A 21,155-nucleotide genomic window follows, 5' to 3' on the forward strand; every position below is an offset into this window, starting at 1 on the left:
ACAATAGATACTGATTTAAAAACTCTTGTTAATTCCACGTAAGTGACTTACCTTCTACTATTAGATTAGCAGCACTCTTCACATTTTCACCTCTGTGATTGGTCAGAGACACACTGTAATTGGCTTGATCATCTAATCGTGCATCTCTAATTCTGAGGGTGTAGACCAGGTCTTTTTGGAGAATAATGTATTTTGAACTATCGAAGATGGCCTCTTCATTTCTGAACCATTTGGCTTTGGCACCTTCCGTATTGACTTCACAGTTGAAGACGACTTCTTGTTGTTCCTTTACACGAGTGTCCTTAAGAGGAACTATGATCCTGAGTTTTTCTGAAAGCAACCAACAATTCTTAGAGTAAGAAGAAGGACCAAAGTAGAGACAAATGTAAGCAAACCCAAAAAGCGAAAACAAACGTACCAATTACTGTCAAGTGAGCTGCCGCTCTGGCGGCTCCAACCATGACTACATAAGTGCCCATGTCTTGTAATGTGGCGTCTTTCACAACCAGGATCCTCTTTTTGCCATCAGCAATGATGTCATATTTGTCTCCAGATTCAAGTGTCTTATCATCCCTCTTCCACTGGACTTCAAAGCTTTCCTTTGATATAGAGCAGACAAATTCAGCCTTTTCTCCTTCAAGTATTTCAAGGTTTTGAGGCTTTGAGAGAAATTCGGCAGCGAGTTCTGGAAAGGAGCAGTTGCAAGGTATTAAAAGCTTCAGCATTTGTACCTTAAATGCATCAAGTATGAATTCTTAAAATATGACTTGTTGTAATTTTCATACCATAGACTTTGACTTTGCCATCAGTTCGAGAACTTGGGAGTCGGCAGTTGTAGTTGCCAGCATCCTCAAGATGAGCATTCCGAATGATCAGAATTCTCTTTCGTCCATCGGTAAGGATTTCATATCTTCCTGTTTCGATGATCTCCTCATCCCCTTTGTACCAAACCACTTCTGCTCCAGGCTTGGAGACTTCACAAACCAGTTTTATAGTGTCTGTTTCACTAACTTCAACGTTGCCAAGATTTTTTGTAAAGACAGCTTCTTCTTCTGTAAGAAGAGCAAAAAGAACAACATTGAGTTAAACTGAAAATTATTATTTTTTTTTCCAAAACATATACTTCTGTAAAGAAAGACTTCACCCTTACCCAGTACGGTCAGCATGCCAGAAGTTCTTGCTGTCCTTACTTCACAGGAATATTCTGCTTCATCATCCAGTAGACATTTGTTGATGACAAGAATGCGCACTGCTCCCTTAGATATGATGTCATATTTTTTGCCCTTTTTAATTTCGGCACCATCTTTAAACCACTGAACCTATATTTGAGATACATAGATACTTTTATCAGTTTTCTTATTGTCCCTTCACATATGCGTCCTTAAGAGGAATTAGGATTCTGAGGTTTTTTTTGAAAACAGCCAACAGGACTATGGTGTGAAGAAGAACCAAAGTGGTAAATACAAATATAACCTAAACCTAAAAGGGCAAGAACAAACTTCTTCAGTTATTGTTAAGGGAGCTGCTGTTATTAAAGATAATGGGATCATATAAGTTTTTTTTTCCCCCCCAGGGCTTTAGATATCATGCAGACTAAGTCCTTTGTTTTTCGGATGTGTAAATGGAGACTCAAAGTTGACTTGCCAATGGTAGTTAATGAGACATATAGAATTGCAGATATTTGTTCTTAGCCTAAGAACATAGCAATTTCATATGGCCCAAACCAATAATATCTGAATCTCCTGATTGTAAGTTCATTGTTTTTCAAGTAATAGTTAATGAATACTACAAAGAAAACAATGAATCAAGTATGTATTTCACACCAAAGTAATAATCTTTAATCCAAAGGCAAAGTGATACTCAGGTTTGATTCATTTTCTTTTTTTTCTGTTTTGTCTAGGCCAAAAGTAAACAAAGGTATCTGACAACACAAGAGAGCAATCATACGTTCACAGACCTTAGCATTCTCTCGGGAAATTTCACACTCAAACCGAGCCATTTCTTTTTCTTTAACTTGAAGATCGGTGAGTGGTCTTAAGAATTCCACATGAGGAGCTGTAAGAGAAGGTCATCAGAATTCAAAATGAGGTTTCTAGCAATTTACTCTGACATTACTGTGATATTTATTAAGAAAAAGTTAGTCTTTTGCAGGGCCTTTCCATCTTAATAGGCTACAACAGACTTTGAAAGCACTTGGAGCTGCCATTCATGTATACTTTCCCTTTTTTTTTTACGTATCTCTCTAGGTTTCATAAAACTATGTGGCATACTATATGTCCAACTGATTATATATCTATATCTACAACCTATCAATCACCAACAAGGTTCTCCTGAATGATGGCCGAAAGAAAAATTCTCATTGATACTGCTCCAGAGTTGAAAGCTGATATTGTCAAAGGAAACACCAATAGCAAAGAAACATTATTTTATTTAAGGCAGGCTAAATAATCTTTGAGAAATTAGCAGAATTCAACAATAATGCAGCTTGAAGTGCTATAACCAGTCTTGTCTATGGCTAAGAGGCATGAGTCTGCAATTGAAATCACACATACTTAGCTTTTTTCTTTTTTCTTTTTTTTTATGCTTCAAAGATGTCACACATAAGTCAGGCATCTATTAGTGCAACAAAGCAATGTGTTTTGTATGGGTGGGTGATTTGTTTTTTTTTTAATATATCTCATTTCATTTGTTTCCAGAATTAAGTCAGCAGATGGTGGGATCAGAGAGCTGCCCCCTTGCCCCTTCTTCTTTTAGGGCTCCTTGTGGGTCCTTCCCAGGATGATCGTTCTTGATCAGTGAAATTCTGGGACACAAACGCTGGCCAGTAGGCTTGAAGATATGCTCATGGTGGCTGAGGCTTCTTGGCATGGTAACAAAGTAGATGACAAAGGGATGAAGGAGACCCAAGAAGCTACTCTCTCATTAGCTAAAAGCAGAGCGACCACAAAGAGGAAAGAATAAAACAGTACAAGATGCATGGAAGCACAATCAAAGCCACTATTTTGTAGCTGTTGACAGATGGGAAGCAACTAAACCAAACAGCAGCTATCGCACAAAAATACAGACTGAAAAATGTTATCACTGGACAAACGAATGAATGAAGAAATGAGCTAGCATGTGACATTTAGAAACAAGGTGTATCTTTCACCAAAGGAAGAAGTAATGCTAAAAACCATTAGTGTTCTCTTCATTCACAGGACTTCAAGAATCCAGTCTTCACTCCATCTTATCACCCTTTCTTATTTTCAGAGATAGCATTATGTAAGTGGGCTTTATCATATTACAGCGGACTTTAGCGTGATCCTATTCAAACTGCAATTTCATGCTCATTTTCTAGTTGTTCCTGAGAATTCATTTCTTTCCAAGTGGAAATTGCTTTCCTTTCTTTCTTTCCTTTTTTTTTTTTTTTAAATCATGACTCCTTTCTTGTCTCTTTCATTCAATTTGTCCTTATCTGTCTCAGGATATTCTTATAGTAGGTTTAGCCCCGTAGACAAAGCGTACCTCTGCTCACTAGTCAGAAGCACAGTGAAAGTGATTAATGTGTCCTTATCAGACCAGATGTAGTAGAATAGCTTGTCTTCCCTTTTCTTTCTTTCTTTTTTTTTTTAAACACATAAAGGATCAGGTTATGTCAGTATTGATACTATAAGTTGCCAAGAAAGCAGTTAGGCCAAGAAGGGCATGCAAAAGGTGGCAGGGTTTTTTTTTGTTGTTGTTGTTATCAGAGTTGCAAATGAAAAGTCCCGTGTAAGAAGAATACTTACGCACGACGTTCAGGTTACAGGAAGTCTTAAAATCCTTAGCATCACAAGTGTATGTTTTAATATCCTCTGGGGTACAGCCGTGTATAATAAGTTTTCTGACCCTGCCATCAGCCACAATTTCATACTTCTTGCTTTTGAGAATTTCTGTCCCGTTTTTGAACCATTTCACCTTAGCATTTTCTCTGGATACTTCACACTCGAGGACTGCGGTGGCTTCTTCTTCGACCGTCTGGTCCTCAAGAGGCTTAGTGAACTCAACGGGGGGTTCTGAAAGAATCACACTAATTAGCCAAGGTAGTTTTCCTTTCCTCCTCCAAGACTTTGAGCACCTCCTCAACTTTCTTCTGATATTGCCAGGGCTTTTTCTGTTTTTAAATTGCATTTGTTAGTTTTGATTCCACTTTGATGCTTTCCTCTAATAATGATGTTTCATCATTATTTGTACATACAGAGGAAAGGTGTTATTTTAAACAATATGAAACATCGAGGATATAGTAGCCGAGTCTTGGTTAATAAAGTGATAGATACCCAGTTTGATAATAATTCTTCCTCCAGCCGTTTATTGAAAGCAACATAAACGGGGGGACAGAAAGAGGAAGTAAAACATATTCTAGTCCATTTGACTCTTTTTTTTTTAAAGTAGTTTTTGAACTATTTTGTTAGGCCAAAAAGTAAAATTTGGATATTTGGTGGATTTTAATGATCTGTGGTACTCAGCATAATTGAGAGTTGACATTATTTATGAACCTCTGCATTACACATATTTTAAAAAATAAGCCTTGTAATTACCTTTCACAAAGAGGTTGGCATGAGTTTTGAAATCTTTTGCTCTTAGTTGGACTTCTCCTGCGTCTTCTAACTTTACGTCCCTCAGAGTAAGTGTATGAACTTTTCCTTCTGAACGTGGGACCACCTAGTTTTTTTGAAAAAAAAAAAAAAAGTACAGTTTAAGACTATATGAAACAGCAATTCAATACATACATAGGTACAATTAATTCACTTAGGTAAATAATTTGAAATAGTGCTTTCTAAGTTGTTTTATAATCATATATAGAGCACATATGCCTTTGAAAATGATTTTAACCAGTAGTTTGGAATCTTTTAAGAAAGTTTTAGGCTTTCCTAGTTACCCTTATGTAATTATTAGGTGGCCTTTTATGTTGAAATGCCTAGCCAAATTTCTGTTTATACTTCTGTATATATATTTATATAGCCACTGAATTTATATATATGATAGAACTTAGAAAAGCTAAATCATGAAAGGAAGGAAAAAATTACTGCATATAGTAAGCTGCAATATCATGATCTTAGAATATCAAGACAAATGCTGCCATCACTATTAATATTTGGGTGAGAAATTCTTGTTGTAAATGCAACCTTAGGTGGTTTGAAGAGGCAGTCTGTAGAAAAATGAATTGTCTGAAAGAATACACCACCTTGATATGGGCTGTCATTAGGTCCCATAATTGTGTCTTGCACAATTACAAATCAGGCTACAGACAGGGCGATCTTCACAGTAATGATGCTAAGACAAGGGCATGGCTATTAATATAATGACCTTAATAATTGAGAAAGGTCAAAAACACAATAAGGGAATACAAACAGGGGAAGGAATTAAGATATGTCCTGCATCATAGCTACTTAATCAACATGATGCTTGAATGGGAAAAAAAATTTGTTTTTGTAATGGTGTTTCAAAATAAATTTTGGACTGTGAATTAGGGCTATTCTTTTAAAGTATTTCAGATTCCGACCCATCTACAGATATAGCTTATCAGTTTACATATTGTTTTATCATTTAAATTCCTCTGAGGCTGCTCTAGAATATTCTATTACCAAGAATTTGTCTCAACACAATGGTTCTCAATAAATAGCTCATATACAATGTACCTTGATTATGTAAGGAAAAACTAAGCTGAATTTTGTGGTGGTTTATGTTTGTAAGGATAATGTTAAGAAACTATCCTTTTAATATTGTTACCCTATCATGGATACATATTGCTGTAATGGGCATTATGACTGTGACCAAGCTGTTAAAGTTTAAATTTATAATTATTAAAGGCCAATTAGGACTTACCAGTGCTTTCTCAGACTGATGGCTGAAGGGGGGGGGGGGGAACCTCATTTTCTCTAAAATTTTCTTTTTTGATTTCCTATTCCCATCACCTGTATTTGTTTGATTGGTGTAGTTTTGGAGGCTAAACATTTTGCAAACTGAAGTTGAAAGGCCTGAATTAAATTGGTATTAGCAAGTTTGTTACGATAGATTTAAACAAAACCTGCAAAATGTAATAAATCACTTTATTACTTCACAGTTATATTTAAGTTTTTTTTTTTTTTAAAAAGATTTTATTTATTTATTTGAGAGAGAGAACATGGTGGGGGGGCAAAAGGAGAGGGAGAAACAGACTCCCCACTAAGCAGGGAGCCTGATCCCAGGACCCTGAGATCATGACCTGAGCTCAAGGCAGATGCTTAACTGACTGAGCTACTCAGGAGCCCCTCTTTCAGTTCTTTAAAAAGAAAAGAAAAGAAAAGAAAAGAGACATATAAATAATACAAGAGCAAGTTTATAAACAGCTGAAGTATTTTGGATGGCCAAAGTAAAGAATTAAAATTCTTATGGCAAGAGAATCAGAGCATTGTAGTAAAGTGATCTTTTTTATTCCCAGAAAGAAGTTTAGTGACTATATATATATATTTTAAATAAAAGAAATATGGGTAAGTTTTTTAGGAATCTACATTTCAAATTAAAATAGAGTGTTTTACATTAGAACTAATGAGACTGATTTTTAATAAAAAAAAGCTCTTAATTTGACCAAAAGATACTCAGTAGCAAAAGAATAATATTGTCCTTAAGCAGTGTTCCTCTATTGAAGTCTTGAGTTTACAAATGTCCAAAGGATCTTGAAAAGTCAACCAGTTCTCTGCATTTGGACATGAAAGCAATGAAACTACACTTCATAGGACAAATGTTCATTTCAAAAAAAAAAAAGCAAACTTGAAGGTGGAGATGCCTCTATTGCCTAGTTCAGTATTTAGAAGACCTCACTGCAGGGAAAGTGTCCTCACATGTAACTTAATTCTCATGCTGCCATTTGAATGTACAGCGGCTTTTTCTGTCCTTGGTAAAAAAGGAAACCGATTCGCCATTACTGTCTTGTAGCAGGTGGACTTTGTCTGTTACTGAATTCCCCTTTAATCGCTCTGGTAGAATACTTGTTTTTTTTTTGTTTTACTACAGTTGTTCAAAGGCATTTGCCTTCTTATTAATTACTTCACTCAACTTTGTGGCTCTTTGTTACCTGAATCCTTTTTAAATTATATTCCTTCACCTCTTAAAAAGTTTGATTTGAAGCCTTGATGCCATCTTTGATATTATTTTTTAAATATTGAAAAAAAATGTCCTAGAATAATATACTGCCTGTGCTTTATTTCCAACCTATGTTGGACATTCTCTGTAGGTTTTATTCCAAGAATTCAAAATTAATGGAGAATTATCAAGAGAATTTAAACAGACAGACTGTTGTGGGGAGCAGAACAGATAGCTCAATTTAGGGAAATTATATTTTGGGTCTATCTGAATGGTCATTGCAGTTTTTACTTATGGCTAGAATTTTGGGCATAGATGAACTAACACTGAGAGCTGGTTATTTCCTCAAACTTAATGTATATTTGCTCACACATGTGGATAACCTCAGAGCCCTCCTTCTTGTCACAACTGTCAGCTGCACTGTAAATAGTCCACTTGGCATTCCAGAATTTGCACAGCTCAAAGCACTTGAGGGTTAAAAATAGCTTTGTAGAAATGCTTGAAGAGCAAATCTGCCCAGAAGTTATCTCAACTACTTGATCAACTGCCTGAAATGGAATTTCCATCTTCTCTTCTTAATCCCCTTATATGCAGAACACTAGAGAGCACGGAGAGAATTAGTCACAAAACTTAATGTGGGCTGTTGTTACAAGACATCTGATCAGAAGGCCTTTTTGATCCCTCCTGTCTTCCAGTTAATCAAACAAACTATCACTGATAGCTAATGAGTGTTTGTCTTTTCCTCAAAAAACAGAAAACCTTATCGTACTTAAAATTTTTATTTCCATTTCAACAAAAATACCATCAGGTTAAATCCAACAAAGATATGATGAATCTGCTTTATAATTTCAACAGAAATCAGGCTAGAGTAGGGAAGGGGAAGGGAAAAGATGAGGAAGGGACATTAGAAAGCAAAGAACAAAGAACATACAGGTGAAGATGGAGAGCATGAGAGAAAAAGGAAGTGCAGGACATGGAAACCACACGCACGCTTTTTACCTTATCACTAGGCTCAAGTTTCTTCCCTTTGAGATACCATTCCACCGGGATATCCTCATAAGAGAGCTCACAGTCGAAGGTGGCTGTCTCCCCTGCGGTCACTGTGACATCCTTCAGCGGCCTCAGAAGACCAATCACTCGTGCTTTACGAGAAGAAGGAAACAGCTCGGGATCACTCATTTTGTAATTCCAAACGAATAAATACACTTAGTTATTAATCTTCGTGGTTGCTCTCTTCAAGAAGGAAAGAGCTGCAGGACTGGCCGCTGTTTTAACTCTCAGGTGAACGTGGCCCCTTGGTGCCGAGAAGGGGAGAGCTGGTGGCCAGAGGGTGGGTATTTGTAGGGGCCCTTCTGTTGTGATACACGAGGTCAGCAAGAAATCTGCGCTGCATCTGTCTCTCTGCCAGGCATCAAGTTCCTCTTGCTACATGTGGTATGTGACTTCCAAAATAACTAAGACTGTGATTGGGAGAGGACAGGGGCCCCGCGATCACATAGCCTGTTCATATCCATCAAACACTTTGCACCTTCCAAAAATGTTAGCCCACACACCCCGTCTCCCTTCTTGAGTCTGACGTGCCCACACAGCCGAGTTTTTCTGTGGTGTTACGGTTGTACAGCCATCGAGGGATGTGGTCTTTCAGAGTGCTGAGTTAGACGCTCATTGCATGCATTACTACTTGGAATGGAAGGAGTACACAGCAGGAGAATATGACTTGCTTAATTTTCTTTTCTTCTAAGGGCAAGCAAGGTCAGAGAAATTTCCAAAACCTTGGAATTCGAACCTTGTGTATAGTAGGATGTCAAAGAAGTAAATACAAGAAAGCCAGTTTCTGGACTTCAATAATGTTTTCTAACTAACTAAGTAATTCCAATTAACGTTACATTCATTTTCTGCAAAAGCACATCCTTTCTTTTCACCAGAAACACATCCAACTTACGTTTCACTCGGAGGTGGGCACTAGATTTCACATTGGCAGCTTGGAAATCCACCCCACCCGTCTGGTCCAGGCGGCAGTTGTGCAAAATCAGGAAGTGCATTTTGCCTTCTTCCTTGATCTCACAATCCTGTGCCAAGAGAGAAAAAAGGTTTCGTAGGAAACAATCTCTGATATTTTTTCTGAGGCCATCCTAGCTTAATGAAAGGAACGTTACAAATAACTAGTGAGGAGATTTGATGTAATTTTGAGCTCTTTTTCGTGAAATAAAGTTTGCAGGTACTATCAGAAAGCATGATGTATTCTACCTGTATAATTCGGAACCAACTAGCAGCATCGCAGGGTATCTATGACCTTATACCACCTGGATCAAAAAGAAGGCAAGCGTGCTTGTCTGGCGCATTTGTAGATCCTAGTATCTCTCTTTGGCTTAAGGTCTGATGGAGAACCCGATACCATGTTTTAAATTTGTAGATCCTAGTATCTCTCTTTGGCTTAAGGTCTGATAGAGAACCCAATATCATGTTTTAAATGCCCTGCATGCATTCTGACTTTTTGCCTGTCCTTTTTTATTTCACACAGTGCCTCTAGGTGTTGACAAGTTCAGATATAGCCTCACAGGTGTCTGGAGTAGTGCCTCTCCCTTGAGTTTCCAGTTGGCATGGATATCCTCCTCAGAGATTTCAGTTTCAAAGCGGGCCGTCTCAGTCTCCATCACCTCCACACTGTGCAGAGGCCGCACCAGCTTGATCTCCCGATCTAGAAAAGGGAAGGCGCAGCTTGCATCATTAGCCTCTGGCAGAAATAATGCCGACGGCTTCAAGAGTGGAACTCATTGAAATCTCCTCACCTTCAATGTTAAGCTTTCCTGAGGTCTTATCTGTCCCACAGTCACAGGTATACTGTCCAATATCTGATTTCAAGGCTTTCTTTAGGATAAGTATGCGCTTCTTGCCATCCGCCTTAATAACAACATTTTTAGATGGCTCTATTTCCTTCCCATCCTTAAACCATTTCACTGGTGCGTCTGCTTTGCTAATTTCACACTGTAGAATCACTTCGTCTTTCTCTACACCAGTGTAATCTTGAAGTTTTCCGGTAAAGTATGGATCTCCCTCTGCAAGTAAAGAGTAAGTGAAAATGTTTCATTAACCACCAAGGAAATGCAATCCCTGGGAAAGTTCAAGAGGCTGCTCGCAGAGTTCTGGGCATATTTTTAAAATTGTACCAAGCTTTCACTTATTTAACATGTTTATGTTCAGAAGTTCTCTATATGTTAGAAAGGGAACCAGTGCATGTGATTTATCAAGAACTAATCATCCATCTATCTTACATTTTGAAGTATGTTATTGATAGTAGTTTGAAAGACACTAAGAAATTTAGCTTCAAATATAATGACTTGTTCCTTCATGACTCAGCTAAATTTCTAATTCCTTTGCGAATCCATTATGTCCACCTGAAGCTTTCAGATTCACACTATTAGTTTTTCTTATATCAGTAGTTTGCCATTAATAGTTTCTATATATGTTAGACTTCATATGTAATCTGCTTGATATTGAGGGGCCAAGAAAAATAATGACTTTTATGAATGTAACTTCTGTGCTTCCTCTCTTACTAGAAGTTTGAAAACACTTTCCTGAAATAATTTTGATAAAATGAGGAGATGGGAAGTATTTATAACCCTATTTTAAACATGACAGAGCTCAATAATTAAGAGTTTTATTTCTGATCTGAACTGGCTATTTTGTGAGCTTGAGTCTTCATTACTTGAGAGTCCTCATATTTTTAGGTAAAAATATTTTAGGAAGACACCTGATAAGGACAGGGGCTGCTTTCATGCAATATAACCCTTAGAAGATAATTTTATATGATAGATAACTCCACAAATTTCTGCTGAGTTTAATGTAATAAATAGAAAAAAAACACCTACCAAGCACAGTGAGTTTAGCTTCTGAACTTAGCCCCATAGCTTCCACTTTAATTTGAGAGGTATCATCAATAGAGAGGTCTTTGAATGTGATGGAATGAGTCTTCCCTTCATCGTCCATCCAGACTGACCTGCTGGTGTGCAGGCGCTGGTCGTTCTTGAACCACTTAACCCTGATGTTATCATGGGACAGCTCCACAGTGAACACGGCACTCTCCCTCTCTTTGGCTGTTACATCCTTGAGTGGGGTGAGGAATTTGAGTCGGATTCCTATCCAGAAAAGAAAACCTCATTAATTCCCGCCCTTTAGGAGGAACCATAAAAATAAAAGCAAAAAAAAAATTAAAAGGGGTCTATTTCATAAAGAATATTTACCTTCAATGATCAGTTTGGCACTTGTGTGTTTATCTTCGGCTTCAAACATGTATTTTCCTTCATCTTCAAAAGCAGCGGACTTGATCACCAGGGAATGTTTAGTGCCATCCTTTATAAGCTCAACTTTGTCATCGCCTGTGATTTCCTGGGTTCCTTTCAGCCAACGGAATGTTTTGGGCTCCCTCGACACTTCGCACTCAAACTTAGCCTCATCTTTCTCAAAGACTTTAACGTCACTGAGAGGCGTGATGAAGATGAGTGGCAGTTCTGCAAAGAGAAGACAGGGTAGATGAAACCAGATTATGCTTCCGTTCATGACCCCCAGTCAGCTCAGGGTCTCAAAGTCTTGCAAAGAAAATAACAAAAGAGTGGCTGAAAGGCAGAGCATACCTTTCACTTTCAGATTGGCTGCAGATTTGGCGTTGGCGGCCTGGAAGGAGACCTCCCCTGTCATATCCAGCTGGCAGTTATAAAGAACCAGAATATGCTTCTTCCCATCTTCAATGATCTCACAGTCCTATTTGGAGAGGTAGAAGAAGGACAGAGCAAGAAGAACATCATTGTCATAACTGGTGATTCCCACCATTCATCAAGACATTTTGGTCCCGAAGTCTATCTTTTTTCACCCCGAACAACCAAGCAAGCAAGCCCCTGCCTGCGTGATTGGATGATCTTGACTTACAGGGGAAGCAGTTAAAGGCTCTCCTTTTAACTTCCACTGGCCATGAACATCCGGTTCAGAAAGTTCAATTTCAAAGCGAGCTGTTTCACCAACAAACAATTCTACTCCGTACAGAGGTTTTTCCACTTTTATTAGTCGAGCTGAAAGTACACAGAGTTTTGTAAGGATGACTGAACAAATACACTGGATGTGCAGGTAGGGTGAGTTGAAAAATTCTGAGCAACTCACCTTCAACGTTAAGATTTGCTTTTGTCTGGTCAGTGCCGCAGTCACACATGTATTTGCCTTTATCTTTAAGGTCTGCCTTTTTTATTTTTAGGGTGCGGCGCAGGCCGTCTGTCTTGATAGAGTATTTTGTTGAAGGTACAATCTCTTCGCCATCTTTGAACCATTTCACTGGCACGTCTTTGCTCACTTCACACTTCAGAATAATCTCATCCTTCTCAACTCCAGTTTTGTCGTGTAATTTCACAGTGAAGTAGGGATCGGCCTCTGGAAAAGCCAGTCAACAGATCATCAGGAGAACGTGAAGATTAAAGTTTACTGGAATCACAAGTGGCAAAATATTTAACAACCACCCCCTCTCTCCATCCCCAAACTGGCTATCCAGTCATTGTTGGTCATGCTTACCTAAGACCTTCAGGTTTGCTGTGGAGCTCAGGTCCTTAACTTGAGCTTTTATCTGGGATATATCATCCAGGGTCACTTCTCTCATTTCCAGTTTGTGAGTCTTGCCCTCAGATGAGATGAGTACGGTTCTGCTCGTGTGGAGTTTGGCATCATTTTTGAACCAGACTACATGCATTTTTTCATGAGAAAGCTCACACACGAAAGTTGCTGTTTCGCCTTCTTTCACTGTTTGGTCTTCAAGAGGCGATATGAATTTCAACCTTATACCTGCAGTGTAAGCGTGGAGAATGTGCTTAGAAACACAGTTTACCTTCAGAAATAGTCCACTCTAAACTGCCAAGATCAAAAGGATCCATTTCGCATAGCATTTATTTATTCACCTTTTCAAGTAGGATCTATCCTCCATTAAAAAAAAAAATTAAGGGGCTTCTTTTGGTGATGATGTGACAGTAAAGTTGTGGTGCCCACTGTCACTTATCCCTATTAGAATTTGGTGTTTGTGGCATAAATCTTGAGAGTTGGCTTTTCTTTTTGTAATGCAAGTACCTGACTTCAGCTTTGCATGCTAGGCATCCACCTCAGAGATGGCCATCTTGAGTAAACACATTGCCAGCCACAGGCTAGATCAGCAGCCAGGCTGGGCCCCTCCCCACCATGCCCCACAGGCTCCTCTGTTTCTGAGACCTTGGTTGATTTTGATAACTGACCACTTGGGCAGCTTGTTTTTTTTTCTTCCCTCACTTTAATGTCCTGCTCTTATGTTTTAAATTCACAACAAAGAGTGAGCCAGTAAAACCATAGACCCCTACCCTCAACTCAATAAAAGCGGAACCCCAGGCCCGCTCTCTACCTCTCACCCCCTCCTCCAAAAAAAAAAAAAACAAAACAAAACCCAAAACCAAAAACAAAAACACCCTGGCTCTGTGGCCCCAGGTGTGCTGTGTAATTTCCAGGTCCTATAAGTAATAAACCTGTCTCTTTCAACGTTCCCTGATGGTTACTGCTGAGGGCATCTTGCAATCATAATAAGACTCACAACGGCTGGTCCAGCCACAACACTGGTTATTGATAGGCTGAGAATGGCACACACAGCATTCTATCTTTAAAGTCATATGTTTGTGTGCTTACATGTGGGATACTATATCCAGATATCATAAACTCTTACCTGTAACAAATAATCGTGCCGAGCTCTTCTTGCCCTCCACCTCAGCAGTGTAGACCCCTTCGTCGTTAAACTGAGAATCATTGATAACAAGAATGTGTTTCTTTCCATCAGCAATGATATCAAACTTATCAGATGTCTTGATTATATCAGGTCCTTTAGACCATATCACATTTGCCTCTCGAGTGAGGACACATTCAAATCGAGCCTGTCGCCTTTCTGGAACAGTGACGTCCTTCAGGGGCACAGCAAAGTCAAGTTCAATTTCTGAAAATCAAATGTTAAGAGTGAGGTTTCCAGAACGCACAGGGCTGTGAAATGAAGTCAAGTCCACCCCATGCGTTCTAAAGGCCATACCTTTTACTGTCAGAATGGCAGTGGTAAATGCATTAAGTGCCTGGTAAAGGACTTCCCCAGCTTGGTCCAGTTTGACTTTGCGCAAAGTTAAGAAGCGTTTTCCACCTTCCGCTTTGATTTCACAGGTCTGAAAAACAACGGTCTTGGTTAGCATTTGAATGAGATAAGTTCCAGAGAGGAGAAATGTTTCAGATCCACATGTGTCTACAGATGTCCTAAAAATTACTACTAATAACACTGAGTAAACATGTCTAGCCATGAAATATTACAAAAATCACTGGAGCTGTCCACAAATAGTGCATCAGAGTTCTTCCCCTCTTTGAGACTTTAGAATCCTGAAAGAACTTCATCGTCATTGAACCAAATCTGAATGTCAACCTGAAGATAGAATGTGGATATTTTACATGACCGGCAACTTAAAATGGGAAATGACTCACAGGTGAGGGCCGAAGAAGTTCTCCCTTCAGTTTCCACTGTCCAGGAATGTCTGCCTCTGAGATTTCTGCATCAAAGCTTGCGCTTTCCTTCTCATAAATGGTAACATCCTCTATTGGTTTAAGCAATTCAACTTCACGCTCTGTATTGGTCAGGGATGAAAAATCGTAATGCTTTAAACAATCTAACAATGCTTTGCTTCCTTTCCTATTTTTTTTTCTTTGTTTGGTGTGTTATTTTGCCTTCTTTACACACCAAACTTATCTTTTTAGGATATAAGGAAAGACTTTTATACCTCCAAGTGTCAGCTTTGCGGGGTATCTTTTCCCTTCAATTTCCACTGCATATTCATCAATATCTTCTGGTGTAGCATTCTTGACTTTGAGGAATAGTTGTTTTCCTTCCTTTACTATCTCAGTCTTATCATTCGGTTCCATGGGGATTTCATCATATCCTTTGAACCACTTAATGTTTGGAGTTTCCTTTGCTATAATGCAGGAAAAAACAGCCGTCCCCTTTGGTTTCACATGCTGATCTCGTATAGGTTTCACCAGCCAGTCTCTGATGACTTCTGCATGAAAATAAGGTCAGAAAAAATAGTCATGACCTGAACAAGTAATAGAAATAACTTCCTTAGTAAATTTCAGAAATAGAAAAAAATTCTCAAAACTGGATATAATTAACTTGCTATGATGGGTTGATATTCCCCCGTCTTAGATAAGGTACAAGGCTGGGAAATAAAATTCTCTCTTCCATTTTGTTAATATAATAACAAGAAATTCTCCCTTCCTTTTGCTAATATAATAATAATAAGAAGAATATACTGGTAAGTATAATAAGAACACAATTTTCCAGCCAAGTACTAACCGACTACTTTGACGCAGGATGAACATTCCAGGTTGTTGGCATTTTCCACAGTAACCGTGTATGTTCCAGCGTCGTGGTCATCTGCGTCATTGATGGTCAGGGCTCGCAACAAGCCAATGACTCCGGGCACAATTTTGCCAGGTTTCTCCACCACAATCTTCCCATCCTTCCTCCAGACCACGTCACGCTCTTTGTTTAACTCACAGCTCAAGTACAGCGGCTGTCCTTTGACCACTGTGACTTCCTCTTCAAGTGTTTTTACGAAACGCACAGGAAGTTCTGTGGAGAATTTCAGTATTAAAAATCTGCAAAGACTTTTCAATATACATACAATCTCTTCAATGATAGAAAACTTGGAAATGAGAGATTTTGACTCAAGTTACAACAAAAATTGCTAATGAGATTTGTTGTGTTAAAGTTTAATAGGGATCGTATTCAGCAGACTGGAAATTACCTTCTACAACAAGTTTAGCTGTGGAGGTCTTTTCCTTATTTCCCAAACGTAAAACACAGGTGTATTCGCCGGCATCGGAAAGCTGGACATCCATGATATGCAGCTTTCTATCTTTACCATCTGCGATGAATCTGTGCTTTGGGCTCTCACGGATATTGCTACCATCTTTCATCCAGCTTGTAATTGCAGTGGAGGGGGAGACTAAACATTCAAAGATGGCAGAAGACCCCACTGACTCTGCTTCAGTCAAGACGATGTCTTTGATTTCTGTCACAAACTTCAGGGGCACAGCCTTTAGCTGGTAAGTGAATGGGGCTTCATCAGGAGGCTTCTCTCCACCACTTCCTGGTCTTAACTTTTTCCTTTCAGCTTCTATTGGCGATGGAGTCTTTTTGGCGACACCTAATTCAAACAAAAGTTAAACGTTGATTTTGCATTTTCAGAAGGGTCAGAAGCGCATACTTGGCTGCCTGCTGGAACAAACCAGTGATAGAGCAACTTGAAGACAAGAACAGAAAATTAAAGACTAGGCAAATTGAAAGGCCAATTGAATTTATACTGCCTTCTTTCAGATAGGAAAATGAGATAGCATAGGAATCCATGAATAAGAAATGTTCTTCATTTTCTCAAGTTTTAAACCCGAATATAAAATGTCCCGATTCGGGTCTATTATTTTTTCTGTCCTGTATAAATATCATGTATATGAGGAATGAAGCTAAGAATTTATAGGGTTCGTTATGCTAAAATATAGTTGGTTATACATAATACCCACTCGGATAATATTAGAGGTATATTACTCGAAATGTCAGAAGACATATTAGTTTTATCAGAATCGATTAGGAATAATAAAGATTGTTTATAAATTTTGAAACTTTTTTCCCCCTTGAATGTAAAGTTTCCAAGGGTGAAAGGTTACAATTTAGGTGCAGGGAAATGACTGTTACCTTTGATGGGACCTTTTGGCTTGGCAGCCTCCTCTTTAGGTGCTTTGGCTTCTGAAATAAAAAGAAAACTCAGCATTTAAACAATTTTCAGGCCCATTTTATGCTTAGTAGTAAACCATGCAGGGTGAGTCATGTTCTTTGTTATAAATATTAATGCATGAGGAGAAATTGGATTTATTTATAGGACTTCCATGGAGAATACTTGGATATTTCCAGGAAGGCATATTTTGATCAGTATCATTCTGGTCAATGATGTGACCAAGCTAAATTACCAACATATTTAGGATTAAAAAATTACTTTCAGCAAGTGCCCTTATTCTTCTGTTTCTGGGAGAAGGCTTATTACTCTTGCCTTATGAGGCAGTTTAACTCTTGCCTAGCTATGCAAAAGATTTTATATATTTATGTATGTGTTGGTTAAGTGAACCTAGGAAAGAGGTTTCTATCAACAAGGAGTCAATGTAGGAAAAAGAAAAATGGCCCAGAAATTACCAAAAGTCAATTTTTTTTAAATTGGGCAGACAAATCCATAAAGATTAAGGAAAGAGAAGGGGTCTATGTGCTACACGCATATGGGTTCCTTTGAAGATTTCCCTTAGACAATGAACTAAGGCAGAAGCAAGGCAGTTCCTACATTTAGAGTTTAATGAAATTATTAATGTGGGGCAGTACAAACTGCAGAACCAGCTCTCTAGCTTCAGTCCCTGGGAATGTGAGAAAAGCTTTATTTTTACACATACTTAATTAGTTCAATGGCAGTTATTATTCTTTTCTGAGCTAATGAAAGGTATCACACAATGAAATTGTAAAACTTTAACAGAACAATGTCCAAATCATAAATATCAGTGACAAAATATATTAACAAAAATATTAAAGTTGAACTATAGCCCAAAGAATATAATATATTGTCTGTCATTAAACACAATAAAATTTTAAATATCTCCATAGTGCTTACTATGCGCCAGGCACTGTGCTGTTTTACCTATATTTAGTCCTTATAATAATCCTATAGGCAGATATAATTATTAATCTGATTTTACAGAGTAGGAAATTAAAACTTAAAGAGATTAAATAACTAGCCAAGGATCAAATAATTAGGATATGTATTTATCAATGATCAATACATATCAAATCAGTTTTGGTTTTGAGATTATCATCTAAGTGATGAACTGATAGTTCATGTACAACTCCTAAGTATCTTAAGTTTATACCTGAGATAGTTAATATCACTGAGTTAGTACATTTAAGGAAATTATTATTGACCTAGATTCTTATATTGATTTAAAGGCTGAACTATGCAGTCTTTTTTTGGTCTCTCTCCTTTTTCTTACGGTAAAATAAACCTAACATAAAATTTATCATTTTGGCCATCTTAGAGTATACAATTCAGTTGCATTAAGTACATTCACAATTTGCAATCATCAACACTATCCATTTCCAGAACTTTTTCATTTTGTTAATATGCAGTCTTTAAAAAAAGAACACAAACAACCAAACAAACAAACAATGACAAATGATTCCTACAGGGCATATGGGAAATTTGAATATCCACAGGCTACCTATCTGTATATCCTTAGAGTGTCTGTCTTCTTAGTTTTCATCAGCCTTGAACATATTCATTACTTAATTTCAAAAGCATATAAAGCAATGATACTTTGAAGGAATGCATATTCCAATCAAAACACAGTGTGTACCCACGGGTGAGAGATTAGGTTGGGAAAGGACATCAGATGAAGAAAATTTAATCAAGAATTTATTACCCACCCCTCCCAGTTGATGATGCCTGTTTCAACAAAAGAGGGCTTGCATTTTAATGAAGGATGAAAACTTTTATTAAGCCACTAAAACAAACAAACAAAAAGAAAACTACAGAATAACTACCTGCTTTCTTTCCGACCACAGGCACCGTCACCGGGGCAGCGATTGGGGTGGGTGCGGGCTCCACGGGAGGTGGTTTGATTATTTTCACTTCTGTAGAGAGATGTCCTTTGCATTAATATATCCATTCGTCTCTTCCTAAAATCTCATTTGGTGGCCTATTTGCCTTTTCTGATGTAACTTTGAAATTTTCAAATCACTAGTTTTTCAGAGAATAACATATTCTAACTATAGCATGATCTATATACAGTATAATGTAATAATATATTCAATATATTGCAATATATTTAATTATATTGAGTAAAAAAATAATATAATCTAAAAATATATTGGGACATTATAAATCATCTGAGGCATGCCGACTTTTTACTTCCTTTTTTAAAATAACTATATATTTGTTAAAACACACACACATACACACACACACACAGGCTCAAAATGGTGTCGCTTAGACCAAGTTCCCAAAATGGAACTTAACACCCAGTCTAATTGCAGTTTCAGCCTCCCCAAACACATGTGGCCTTAACTGGTCAGCCCGCAAATTTTTCTTTCCATCAGCACCAATGAGTCTGTTGGTTCCTCTCCATCCCCCAAAGAAAGAATGAAATAATCTACATGATAAAAAAAAAAAAAAAAAACCCGCTTTTTCCTCTAGCAGACAACCTACAACAATCCTTGTCTTTTGCTCATGACTTTCCTGTCCTCACCCTCTGTCTGTAAAAACCTTCCATTTTGTATTAACTCCTTGAATTGACTATTTGCTAGACAGGGTGCTGCCCCTTTCATGAATTGTTTAGTAAAGCCAATTAGATCTTCTCATTTGCTTGGTTGAATTTTGTTATTTGACACATTCTTTGTAAGAAGCATGAAGGATTTCCCTGATGCCAAGGGATGTTGAGCACTTTTTCATGTGATAAAGAAGATGTGGTACACACACACACACACACACACACACACACACACACACACACTGGAATAGTATGCAGCCATCAAAAGGAATGAAATCTTGTCATTTGCAATGATGTGGACGGAACTAGAGGGTATTATGCTAAGTGAAGTAAGTCAATCAGAGAAAGACATGTATTGTATGACCTCACTGATATGAGGAATTCTTAATCTCAGGAAACAAACTGAGGGTTGCTGGAGTGGTGGGGGGTGGGAGGGATGGGGTGGCTGGGTGACAAACATTGGGGAGGGTATGTGCTATGGTGAGCGCTGTGAATTGTGCAAGACTGTTGAATCACAGATCTGTACCTCTGAAACAAATAATACATTATATGTTAAAAAAAAAAGAAGAATCACATTCTGCATGGAGCACTGGGTGTTATGCACAAACAATGAATCATGGAACACTTCATCTAAAACTAATGATGTAATGTATGGGGATTAACATAAGAATAAAAAAAATTAAAAAAAAAAAAGAAGAAGACAGCAGGAAGGGAAAAATGAAGGGGGGGAAATCGGAAGGGGAGACAAACCATGAGAGACTATGGACTCTGAGAAACAAACTGAGGGTTCTAGAGGGGAGGGGGATGGGGGGATGGGTTAGCCCGGTGATGGGTATTAAAGAGGGCACGTTCTGCATGGAGCACTGGGTGTTATATGCAAACAATGAATCATGGAACACTACATCAAGAACTAATGATGTAATGTATGGTGATTAACATAACATAATAAAATAAAAAAGACAAAAAGGATTTAGATAAAGTTTCTTACATTAAAAAAAAAAAAGAAGCATGAAGGAACATGCTGTTGACATTGGGGATAGGCTTGCTTACCTGGTTCAGGCTTTGGTTTTGGTTCAGGTCCAGGGAGAGGTATTGCTGGCTTAATTTCAGGCACTAAAATAATTCACAGTTGTAAGCAGGTTATTTGAAGGTTTTTTTTTTTTAAGATTTTTGAAGTTTTTCACTAAATTAAACCAAAATTGAGCAGACTTAATATATCTTGGGAGATAGTAGAATTTAAACATATATGGTCACCAAATCAAGTATTTGATAGAAGTTTATTTTGCATTTGAAACAAAATATTTGGAAATATAGTAAAAGTTCTAATGTTGTTATTCATCTCATCATCCATTTTTTCCCTAGTGCTTAAAACTTATTTTAAATTTAACAAGTGTCTGGTCACTAGCCAAGTACACCTAAGAGTGAAATGGTAACGAAAATTAAAGCGTATGTGATGAATAGATTAAGGTCCTGTGTTCACATACTAATGCCAGTGTGATGGTTTTTTAAATGACGCATATTTGCATTTTTATTTATTTTTTATTTTTTTATTTTTATTTTTTTTTTTAAAGATTTTATTTATTTATTTGAGACAGAGAGACTGAGAGAGAGAGAGCACATGAGAGGGGGTAGGGTCAGAGGGAGAAGCAGACTCCCTGCCGAGCAGGGAGCCCGATGTGGGACTCGATCCCGGGACT

At 37.9% G+C, this 21,155-nt stretch overlaps 1 protein-coding gene across 1 annotated transcript in view; it reads right to left on the minus strand.

Moving 5' to 3' along the window:
- The window catches only part of TTN (titin), a 269,090-nt gene that overhangs the window by 93,014 nt on the left and 154,921 nt on the right, over positions 1–21,155 (minus strand). The window contains 26 exon segments of the mRNA XM_044913684.1: positions 52–330; positions 419–685; positions 786–1,052; positions 1,151–1,319; positions 1,958–2,055; positions 3,768–4,034; positions 4,557–4,680; positions 8,080–8,222; positions 9,023–9,149; positions 9,639–9,778; positions 9,870–10,136; positions 10,950–11,216; positions 11,322–11,588; positions 11,712–11,838; positions 12,004–12,143; positions 12,232–12,495; positions 12,634–12,900; positions 13,799–14,062; positions 14,153–14,279; positions 14,590–14,729; positions 14,883–15,158; positions 15,455–15,733; positions 15,909–16,310; positions 16,853–16,903; positions 18,734–18,823; positions 20,509–20,571. Of these exon segments, the coding sequence (XP_044769619.1) occupies positions 52–330; positions 419–685; positions 786–1,052; positions 1,151–1,319; positions 1,958–2,055; positions 3,768–4,034; positions 4,557–4,680; positions 8,080–8,222; positions 9,023–9,149; positions 9,639–9,778; positions 9,870–10,136; positions 10,950–11,216; positions 11,322–11,588; positions 11,712–11,838; positions 12,004–12,143; positions 12,232–12,495; positions 12,634–12,900; positions 13,799–14,062; positions 14,153–14,279; positions 14,590–14,729; positions 14,883–15,158; positions 15,455–15,733; positions 15,909–16,310; positions 16,853–16,903; positions 18,734–18,823; positions 20,509–20,571 (5,172 nt within the window).

This window comes from Neomonachus schauinslandi, chromosome 3, assembly GCF_002201575.2.
Source record: "Neomonachus schauinslandi chromosome 3, ASM220157v2, whole genome shotgun sequence".
Classification (NCBI taxonomy): Eukaryota; Metazoa; Chordata; class Mammalia; order Carnivora; family Phocidae; genus Neomonachus; species Neomonachus schauinslandi.